Source organism: Mizuhopecten yessoensis, unplaced genomic scaffold (assembly GCF_002113885.1).
Source record: "Mizuhopecten yessoensis strain PY_sf001 unplaced genomic scaffold, ASM211388v2 scaffold715645, whole genome shotgun sequence".
In the NCBI taxonomy this organism is placed as follows: Eukaryota; Metazoa; Mollusca; class Bivalvia; order Pectinida; family Pectinidae; genus Mizuhopecten; species Mizuhopecten yessoensis.
Window position 1 is genome coordinate 3,333 of NW_018479720.1, and position 11,141 is coordinate 14,473.

At 35.9% G+C, this 11,141-nt stretch overlaps 1 protein-coding gene across 1 annotated transcript; it reads left to right on the forward strand.

Annotated features, from left to right (window-relative positions):
* The first annotated feature begins 7,393 nt into the window (after window positions 1–7,393).
* LOC110441171 lies at window positions 7,394–10,764 on the forward strand. Its single transcript, XM_021484269.1, has 7 exons — window positions 7,394–7,480; window positions 7,719–7,840; window positions 8,123–8,178; window positions 9,059–9,159; window positions 9,464–9,532; window positions 9,682–9,741; window positions 10,076–10,764. The coding sequence occupies exons 3-7, from the start codon at window positions 8,132–8,134 to the stop codon at window positions 10,468–10,470; spliced, it is 672 nt and encodes a 223-aa protein (XP_021339944.1). The 5' UTR covers window positions 7,394–7,480; window positions 7,719–7,840; window positions 8,123–8,131; the 3' UTR covers window positions 10,471–10,764.
* Window positions 10,765–11,141: the final 377 nt, after the last annotated feature.

The following is an 11,141-nucleotide window of genomic DNA, read 5'->3' on the forward strand; positions in this document are numbered from 1 at the left end:
TGCAAAGGCAGTGCAAACACAGGGCAGTGAGCGTTTCGTCGGGAAGAGTGGAGAAATTTTGGTAAAAGCGGCAGCCGGAGAATATGATGAGTCAGAGATGAACGATCTGCTGACCCTTTTAAGAAATGAGAACATGGGCCATAGGGAGAAGCAACTTAAGCGGAAACCCAAACCAAAATCTCGGCACAACAAAAAGGGAAGAAAGGCAAGGCTCGCCACCGGAAAGTGGACGAGTACGCCCAACAGCAATTCCTCTATGCGAATGATCAGAAATGTCTGGCAAGACTCATACTCGATGGAAAAGGCGAATCTAAGAAATGCAAGATTCTCCCGAAACAGTTGCAGAAACATGTTAAGAACGTTTCGGAGGCGTGTCACAGGAAGTAGACTTGTCGGGAGCATCCTGAACTCTTACGGACCTATCTGTAGAATTCTTAGCCATTCATATACATAATAAGAATGTTACCGGACTCTGGGACGAGGGCGCAGTTCTACATAAGAGCCAATTTCATTTTATTTGATGATTTAATTTTTGGATTTATTATTTCTGTCTCTATTTTTATGTTCTACTAGGTAATAATGGTTATCATTTACATCAATTTACTCAGTTAATTTTATATAGAATTATAATCATTTGTTCAAATTTCACTTATTAAAACATTTAGTCGTCTTAAAAAATCTAAATAACTTAATTGAATTCTTTATTACAAACAATTGAAAAAGTTAAGAATATTATACATATTACTGAACTGTTATTTGTTAATCCATAATATGTAATGAACAAGAGGCCCAATGGGCCTGCATCGCTCACTTGGTATTAAACTCTCACTTGTAATCTTAAAAGTGGTTTCCTTTTCTTTCCATTCTTTTTATCATATCTTTGAATGAAAAAAACCCACCACATTTTCCATAACCCCCACGGGAATTGATTCAGATTTGAATGCATTAGCATGCATGGTTGGGTATTTTATCTGGGAGGGGAGAAGTTTGTTCCATCTTTACACATGATGATGGTGATGGCAAAGGTGGGAAGTCTGACACGTCGGATATGTCTATAACCGATATGGCTTCGCTGTTCATATAAGTGGAACGAAATGATTAGGTGTCCGGAAGAAACACGAACATATCGCAGCCTCCCAAAATACACACACTACACGCATGCATCTTGCACACAGGGGAGGCCGTCCTTAAACCACCTAAGCTCGTAATAGGACGTTAAACAAAATCAAACAAAGGTTTCCAGAAACGACGTGTATGTTCACGGACGCTGGACCACGTAATAGATATGTCGTTGCCTGCGATTGATCCCCATGGCCTGAACACGGTGTTTAGAATCCCAACACTTGGGTCTAAGACACCATTGACAGCAGGGAATAGACTTGATGGGTCTACCTAATGCTGATGCGGCAGCATGGACTGTCCAAGTTGAGCAGAAAGAATTATTTCTGGCACAGTCTTGCACTGCTTCACCAATGGACGGACTCGCCATACTTAACCTATCATGAATGTGTACATTCTTGTAAAAAGCTTTGTTTTGAACAATCTCTTTACAAGCTCTAACCCTGTTTTCCTTGGACAATAGCTCGTTCCCCTGAACGGCCATTGAGAGAGAATTGAATAGACAAGTCCCGTCCCCCCTCACCGCTACAGGAGTCATATCAGTAATTTCCCCTAACAACTTTGATGCCGAACGATATATTATCATTGTGTCATCAACTTTTCACATTTGTAGTGAAACCATTTGTCACAATGATCTCAAGCTACATTTTTAGCACCATTGAAATTGTTTGCACAAATACCGCAAATACCCCCTGTCCCGTCCTGTCCGCTCTGAATTACACATTTCCCTGTCCAATATTGTAAAATAACAGCCATGTCCTGTCCGCTCGAAATTAGGCATCCCGAACCCTTCAAAAATATGTTTCTTGCTCTGAATTACGCATTTCCCTGTTCAATATTGTAAAAAAGCACACATGTGCATATATTGTTGCCCATGTTCGTCCCGTCCCATCCTGATTCAATGTAAACACTTTGCAACTTCATTCTTTGACAGATTTTGGTCAAACTTTCTACAAAGGTCAAGTATTTGTCGACTGGTTCGCCCGTTGTCAGTATAATGTGACCGGGTGGGGCGTCCTGCTGGGTGTCTTCGGCAGTATGTTTCAGCGAGGTAGCACTATAAAGTCGGCATCAGTTCCGCGCTATCACAAGGAGACAAACACGAACATATCGCAGCCTCCCAAAAAACACACACATACCCTACACGCATGAATCTTGCACACAGGGGAGGCCGTCCTTAAATGACCTTAGCTGTTAATAGGACGTTAAACAAAATCAAACAAACAAAAGCATTTTCGGACATTGATAGTGAAACCATTTGTCACAATGATCACAAGCTACATTTTTAGCACCATTGAAGAAGTTTGCACAAATACCGCAGGGATACATCTTGGGCATGATAAGGTATATATCACTAGCTAAATAACCAAGAACAAACGTCTATCACCCGATAAACGACAGAATATAAATATATGTATATATAAACAAAATATATAGTAAAGCACTAAAAACGCAGCGACTATTATGGTCACATAAAGAATGATATATTTCAATCATCTGTTTTCAAACCATATGCGTTGTACTTTTGTTATTTCGTTTAACCTCCTATTAACAGGTAAGGTAATTTAAGGAAGGCCTCCCCTGTGTGCAAGATGTGTGCGTATAGTGTATGCGTGTGTATTTTAGTAGGCTGCATTGTTTTCGTGTTTGAAATACAACAATAGGTTATATGTACAATCGAAACTGTAATTAAATACTTACTAAGAGCGTAACACGAATGTTAAACAATCTTATAAAAAGTTAATTGAAAACTTTAATTTGAAGATATATATATTACAATCAAATACTTACTAAGAGCGTGAAACGAATGTTAAATTATATTATACAAAAACTATAATTGAAAACTTCATAATTTGACTATATGTATACTATTATCAAATACTTACTAAGAGCGTGAAACAAATGTTAAACTATGAACTTGCAAACAAAACGGGCCTTTTTCGGGCCACCAAAGTCTGTAAATGGATTGATGCTCGAAAGTATGCACTTCCCCCTGTCCCGTCCTGTCCGCTCTGAATTACACATTTCCCTGTCCAATATTGTATAATAACAGCCATGTCCTGTCCGCTCGAAATTAGGCATCCCGAACCCTTCAAAAATATGTTTCTTGCTCTGAATTACGCATTTCCCTGTTCAATATTGTAGAAAAGCACACATGTGCATATATTGTTGCCCATGTTCGTCCCGTCCCATCCTGATTCAATGTAAACACTTTGCAACTTCATTCTTTGACAGATTTTGGTCAAACTTTATACAAAGGTCAAGTATTTGTCTAATTCGGACATAGTTGTGTTTCAGGGTTCCCAGGCCAAGGTCACTGTTGCTACATAAAGTTGTCCCACTTATTACACCCGATATAATTTTCATAGCTTCAATTTGAACAGATTCAAGCACATTAGATTCTCCAATGGTAGTCATTCCTCATAATATCATAATACTAAAGCACAGGTCTTATATAAGAATAAAATAACGTTTCCAATGATTTTCTATTTTTAAGCATTCTCAATATGTTGAGTCTAATACAAGTTTTACTAAATATAACATGAATATGATCCCCCCATGTACCTTTAGAATTCAAAAGTAACCCTAAATGTTTTATGACTTATTTCATCATGTAATTATTTATTATTAAAGACGAAAGGGGTTGCTTTCTATTCCTTCTGGACAATGTAAAATGTATATACGTATTGAGATTGGAGGGAGTACATATTAATACGATTAGTCTCGTCATTGCAAGGGAATTTTCAAAGACTATCTTTAATATGTTTGGTCAGTATATAGTGTTGGCTGGGGGAAGCGTTTTTTCGAGACATTCAATGACCCTTTTTTTAACATTGCGTGGCCCTAGAACGGGCCGTTTTAATCTGGGTAGTTTACTACTTCATATGGCTTCAGTACAGGGCCAGTTTAACAATATTCCCAAGTTCAATCAGGCCCAGGTTCATGATATTTGGCCAGTATGTACCATGGATGGAGTGCTATATATCTATCTCATTCTAGGAATGCCATGTTTAGGTGTATTAACCTACTCATAATAGATAAACGGTGTCAGGTGTTCATCTTAATATTATTCACTAGTTGTCGCTGTCAGAACTTACAATAAACAAGAGGCCCAATGGGCCTGCATCGCTCACCTGGTATAAAACTCACACTTGTAACCTTAAAAGTGATCTAAAATAAAGCCACAGGCGAAATATCAGTATTTATGATTAAAATTCGTTCAAAAGACTCCGTTATTTTTTTTAAAAAAACATTCCACCCCTGTGATTGAAAGTCGAACAAAGTCATTATGTTGAACACATTGTATAGCCTTTCATCGCAGGATGCAACTTGCAAAGTATAAACATCCTGGAACCCATGGTTATTCATAAGAGGTTGTTTAAAGGGACATCACCTAAGGTCAAGAAACTGAGGACAGGTTTCTTAAAACGCGAGAACAGCAGGGTAAGTCTCCAACAGATTCCGAACAAATTTTGAACATAAGTCATAACTAACAAATCATTCTGATTCTTTCATAAATTACGAGAAAAGGTCATATTAAATGTCTTATGATTAAGGAGTACTACATGTACTATGTTGGTCTACCGTCTAGGTCTAATGAGTGTATAGAACCATAGGAGCCTGAAGTTCTGTTAGAATCGTCTGTTATCGCCAGGTGTCGCTTCGAGGGAGATAACTTTCACACTTCCATAACTTTCACACTTCCGGAATTGTGACAAATCGCCATGACACTTTTTTGGCCGGAATCTTTGACAGCACGACTGAATATTTTATGAAATGGTAAGGTTACAAGAGAATGTCAGCTGATAAATTATGTATTTTTAAAAGACTTGAATACAGACTTCATTCAGCAGAAGTGTTTGAAATGTCAAAGCTCTTTCAATGTACAAAATTATACGCAATTTGTCAAGTTCATGTTTCGAAGCAGACGGCAGCACCTCGGCGAATTTACAACAAAATCTCCCATAAGTGTTTTATTTTAAAGGTTAGCATTTCTTAGCATATTTATAATGATAGATACGACCAAGAAGACATTTTACATCAAATTTGTTTTTAGAAATAACGATGCACAATGATGCACAGTATTTTAAAACAATAACATGTACAAGTGTGTGCATTGGTTACCTCCCTTTTACTATTCCGTCTTTGCGTATTGCAGAGTTATCTTCTCTTGGGAGCAGGTATTGATTGTTACGTCACTTGTTTTTGAGAGTAACGTCATCAATTTTTGAGAAAACGACGTACTTTTCTCACACAAACCAATGACGTAACAATCGATACCTGCTCACAAGAGAAGATAACTCTGCAATACGCAAAGACGGAATAGTAAAAGGGAGGTAACCAATGCACACACTTGTACATGTTATTGTTTTNAATTGGCTCCATATTTCTCCGAGTCTGAATGGAATAAAATTAATTTATTCAGTATGAAGCTGAATATTGGATTTTTCTTTCACCACTCAAATATTTTGTCATGTTCACGATATTAAAATATTAGTGTAGATCTAGTTACAGTGTTTTAATTTGTATCTTTTAATAATAAAGGATGAATTAATGACCAGACTAACTGGTCTGGATGTTTTAGTCTTGTGGTAGAGCGCTCAACTAAAGAACCAGGGGGTCACGGGTTTAACTCCGGGTTGGGACACTTGAGTTTTAGTTTAGTGTACCGGCCACTTGTTTTAAGGTTGTTATTATTTGTGTTGATGCATTATTGTATGTTACAGATTCAAAACCAGATAATCATACGACCACAGGGCAGACCTTATTCAGATTGCTCGTACTAATTCCCGTGACAGATTTTGATTGTGGTAACTGGTAAGTATCTTCAAAGTCTTGGGTTGTGAGTATTAAAATATGCAAAATGCTCAAGTTTGGATTCTGTCATGGTCTGGTACGGTAATTCCAATGATCCAAGTGAATGCCTAAGGTCATTTTGGGTCTCTTGTTTGTATTACAACAACAGTGGTCAACTTAATTTTTATTCCTACAACAAAGTGAGGCTGTTTACAGACGGTACCAATTTTACTCATGAGAGATATTGCAGTACCAGCTGGCTGTAACATTATGTAACATTTTGGAGTTGTATTTCAGGCTCACCTGCATCATTATCCCTAATGACAACATGGCATCAGTGGCATCATTGATTGGTCAGCTTAGGGTACAATTTGCTTTGATTATTATTTTTGGGTCTGGAGTTAGTGTCGAAGGTAGGGGAGACAACTGCAGTTAAAATATGTGTCACCGAATGAAAGAATTAAAGCGATTACTTCTTATTCCAGCAATATTAATATTTCAGGAATATGGCCAGACTTATAACATTGCAGTGTGACAATGGAGAAGATAGTATAAGCATAAGGGTTCCAATATTTTATCATGGAATAAATCACACTGTTGCAAATGATGCACGTGAGGCTATTCTGAAGCGATTTATTTTAAATGAATATATACCTGTTGCCCCATGCCTTTATGTTGAGGAGGAGCTTGCACATAATTTGGAAGTAGCATCTACAGTCATATGTGATTGCGAGATGTGTGTGCATCATAAGAGTCATGCTGCAACTTGCTCTTATTCAAGTATGTCACAATTCCTTACTGATGTTTCATCTGACAATGAATCAAGTGATGTAACGTTGCCACCATCTCCGATACATGATCCAGCCGGTTTGGGTGCAGGAGTGCTACAGTCTCAAACATTGGGCGGACTTGATCCAGGTGATCGGTGTACACCGATTGCACCGATTGCACTAAAGTAACACCGAACAGGAATCAAGTATCGCGGTGCATTGCACCCGGTGTACACCGTTTACTCTTCCTGCCGAGGTAGTGTACGTGGTGTAGATGAAAAACCAACATGCGGCTTAAGCGGTAAGATCGGATTGATTGAAAAACATTATTGGTGATATTTAAAACAAATGGAATTCTTGCAAGAATTTTAACTGGTCACGAATAGGTCGGTCACTGATAAAAGATAAAATACAGTTTCCTAAAAATGAAACGTCCTAGTTATGGAAAACAAATCATGAAATCATCTCGGACTGCCAAAACGGTAAAACTGGTTACTGTACAGTAGCATAAAAGTGATCCGGTATATATTCCAAAGCTTTATTATGTGATATTTTAACAAATTGAAGTGATGCCAACGGAAAAAAATAATGTTTTTACCGTGCTGTCACTTAAATCTATGCATTAACTAATATATTGTCTTTTCTTTACAGTTTAAGTGATGGATTCAGATTCTACTAAAAATTAAGTGGAGTTGTTTTACATGCAACTTGGCAGCTCCAGACCATTCGTTGGTTTCCCTCGAAACCCAGGAGAGGGCAAAGAAGGCAGAAATTTTTATTGACGGTGACTATAGGTAAACAGTAAGTATTCAATATTAATATTTTGAATAATATAAGCATAGAATATGTATTTTGTCGTCGGTGCAGTAATTATTTTGAAGTGTAGCTTCTAAGTCAGTAAAATTCAACTTAACTTCACAACAAGAGATGTGTTTCAAATCGGTAGGGAATTAATTGTAAGATTATGGATGAATGCAATTATGAAAAACATGCACATATTTAATATGAAGTGCACATTTTTAATTATTACAGGATATACCTGCGTTGTCCAAGTTGCAAGTTGTGTTTCCATGCTGACTGCGCTGATTACGAACTGGAGTTGCATGTAACGGGGGAAGTAAAAGGAACTTTTTGCACCCCCTGCGCTACAAAAGGTATTGACTAATTGTGGACTTTACATTGTGTTGGTATATCTACATGATTCGGAAAAAAATGTCTGTTATTCCATTGCTGTTATAATGTTGATATCTACCAAGACATTTTTATTATTTGCATCCTTGTACCTCTATGTTTGCAAAGCATCATAATTCATTACCTTTTAATAGACATTGTAGATTTGGTAGCTTACTGAACAATTTTAATTACAAAATCAGTAAGCAACACCTTTTGACATTGCTTTTCATGCCGTTTATTAATTGCCCTTTTTAACTAACTAGGAGCATACGATGGCTGATCCTGGACCAATGATGTTGGAACTTTCACAAATAGAAAGGTAAACACCCAGAAATCAAATGATAATACAAAACTGGAAAATGTCTGTAAGACATGAATGCCAGCTGCCATATGAAGTATATTTCAGTGTTTTTTTTATATATAATGTTCTATAAATAGGGTAACAATAAAATTTGAGCTTGACACCCTGAAATATGTACACTTTCAGATATGATCATACTTCAAGTTGATAAATAGAGAAATATAGATAAAAACTTTCTATGAAAGGCTACACACAGTGACCTTCAAAACATGAACTCGTCCAATGTGTTCTCATACCTGAAATCTTTATAGACTTTGATCAAAATATGTTAAGAAACGAAAAACCTATAGCTAGAGTGATGACAATTTAGTTATCTGATGACCTCCCTTATATAGCCAGTGATTTTTTGCTCAGTTTTACTGCCGAAAAAGGCTGTTTCCCTTTGCTAAAAGGTGCTTTTTCCCCCAAAGTGACCAAAAACTGAAGATTATATTCCAAATTTCAAAACAAATACTGCTATATTTTCCCAATTCATAAAGAAACAGAATGTAGTAACATTAAAGTAACAAAAACACTGATAGCAACAGTGACCTTGACCTTTCGAAACCTGAAACACAAAAGTTTGATTAAAATCCATCAGGAAATAAAGTTAGTAGACTGATAACACTGAATTAGTAGATAATATTCTATATACAGTAAGTGACAGTGGCTTCAACCTCGAAATCATAAAACACATAGATGTCAGAGGTATTCTCATTCTTGACCTTTGTACATATTCGTCAATAAAGTATTTGAACAAAATTATACTTGTGAATACAAAATTTAAGTTTGTTGTCCGGTATGAGTTGATATTACATCAATGCAATAAAATATTTTTTTATGGTTTGATTTATTGTAGCTCAGGAGAATACAGAGTTGTATTCAAACTAACGGGAAATGTCACAAAAGAAACAACATGTAGCAAGGAAACAGGAGACCTACTCCTTAATACCAACACAGGTATGTTGTCATTACCAAGATGGAAATTCTTTAAAGACCTTTCTTCAAAAAGCTGGTGTTTTTTTATGCTTCAGTATTTATACTGAGGTGTATTTATAATACATGTATTAACATATACAAATGTACAATGTACAATGTGTTTGCATTTTAAATCTTTGATATTAAATAACATCACAAATTTGAAATATAGATGTCTGTAACTTTCCATTCCATCAAGAGTGTACCTACCAGTACCTAGTAGATATATTTCCTAAACTATATACTAGATTTTAATTGCTAAATTTTCAACTGTTTTTTTTTCCAGATCATGCTGCCAAATCTATCATTACAAGAAGTCTTCTAAAAAAGGCAGCAAATCCTTCAGATTTCTCAAGTAAGTATATTTAATAATATAAAATTAAATATGTAATAGATGTAACGGTAGTTGGGTTTACTCTTATTTTCATCGCTGATCAACTAGCTAGCACTTTGTGTGGATGAAAATTGTGAATACAAGGTAAATTAAACATGCTTCTTTTGCAGGTAAAGGATCTGACCAGAACATAGACACTGAAGATGACTTTCCTCAACCTGATGCACTTGGTATGTGATTTTGGTTCTGATTATTACAAAAACTGATATTTAATCTTTCGTAAAAGAAGAAATAAAGGATGTCTGTCTGTCCTCATTCCTTATTAGCTCTCCTAGTTTTCCTTCAATATTCTCACAATTTGTTTATGGATTCAGCCACATTTAGACTGATTACTACTTTGACCTTACAAATATTTGTGTTGTTTGTAGGACTTTTTAGGCCCCAGATGCGATTGATACACTTATTTTATCTAAAGGAAATGTTTATGTAAAATCAGAAATGATTGGATAAATTTTAAATTACTAACATGTGCATAACGAACAGTATATTTCTTGCATATTGCAGAAGAGGACCCAACAGCCACTGCTGCTATAAAGTTCATTTGGTCCAGACAATCGACATCGATACTACTTGATCAGGTCAAAGAGAAAGACCAGCTAGTAAGAGCCGGAAAAATGACGAAGAAGAGAATGTACCAGGAAATTAGAGATACACTCAATACAAAAATGCAGCTGTGTTTAACTGAGGAACAGGTATCTAACCGGCACAAATCAATATTGAGGGGATATAAAAATGTCAAGGACAACAACAGGACAGGGGCAGCACGTAAAACCCATCCTTATCAGGAGGAGCTTGAAGAAATGATGGGACATGATCCTAATATCACCCCATCTTGTACAATATCTTCAGTAGATGAATCTGCCTCAAAGGAAGAAGAAGCCCCAAAGAAAAAAAAGTAGCAACATTAAATCTTCTATGGACGAGATAAAACAATTAATAAATGAAGAATCAGAGAAAAATTATAAGAAAATTGGAACAATTGTTGATTCAATGCAACAAATGCACAAAGAAAAGATGAATATGTTCAGGGAAATGTTTTGCAAACAGATTTTCAAACTTCCTGACCTCAGTGACCTTAATGATGACTTGTGAACTAAACTGAAATACAAATGGAGAAACATACAAATGAGTTAATGCATATAAACATTGCTTACTATGACTTTTACTTGATTTGAAGGAGCTGACGGGTTGTTATATTTTTTAAGTTATATTTTGTTGAATTCTCAAGAAAGAAGTTTTATTTTTGTTGAATTCTCAGGAAAGAAGTTTTATTTTTGTTGATTTCTCAGGAAACAAGTTTTATTTTTGTTGAATTCTCAAGAAACAAGTTTCATTTTGTTGAATACTCATGAAAAACCTGTGATTCTCTATTATCTACCTCAGTGACATTGATGATGACTTGTGAACTAAACTGAAATACAAATGGAGAAACATACAAATGAGTTAATGCATATAAACATTGCTTACTATGACTTTTACTTGATTTGAAGGAGCTGACGGGTTGTTATATTTTTTAAGTTATATTTTGTTGAATTCTCAAGAAAGAAGTTTTATTTTTGTTGAATTCTCA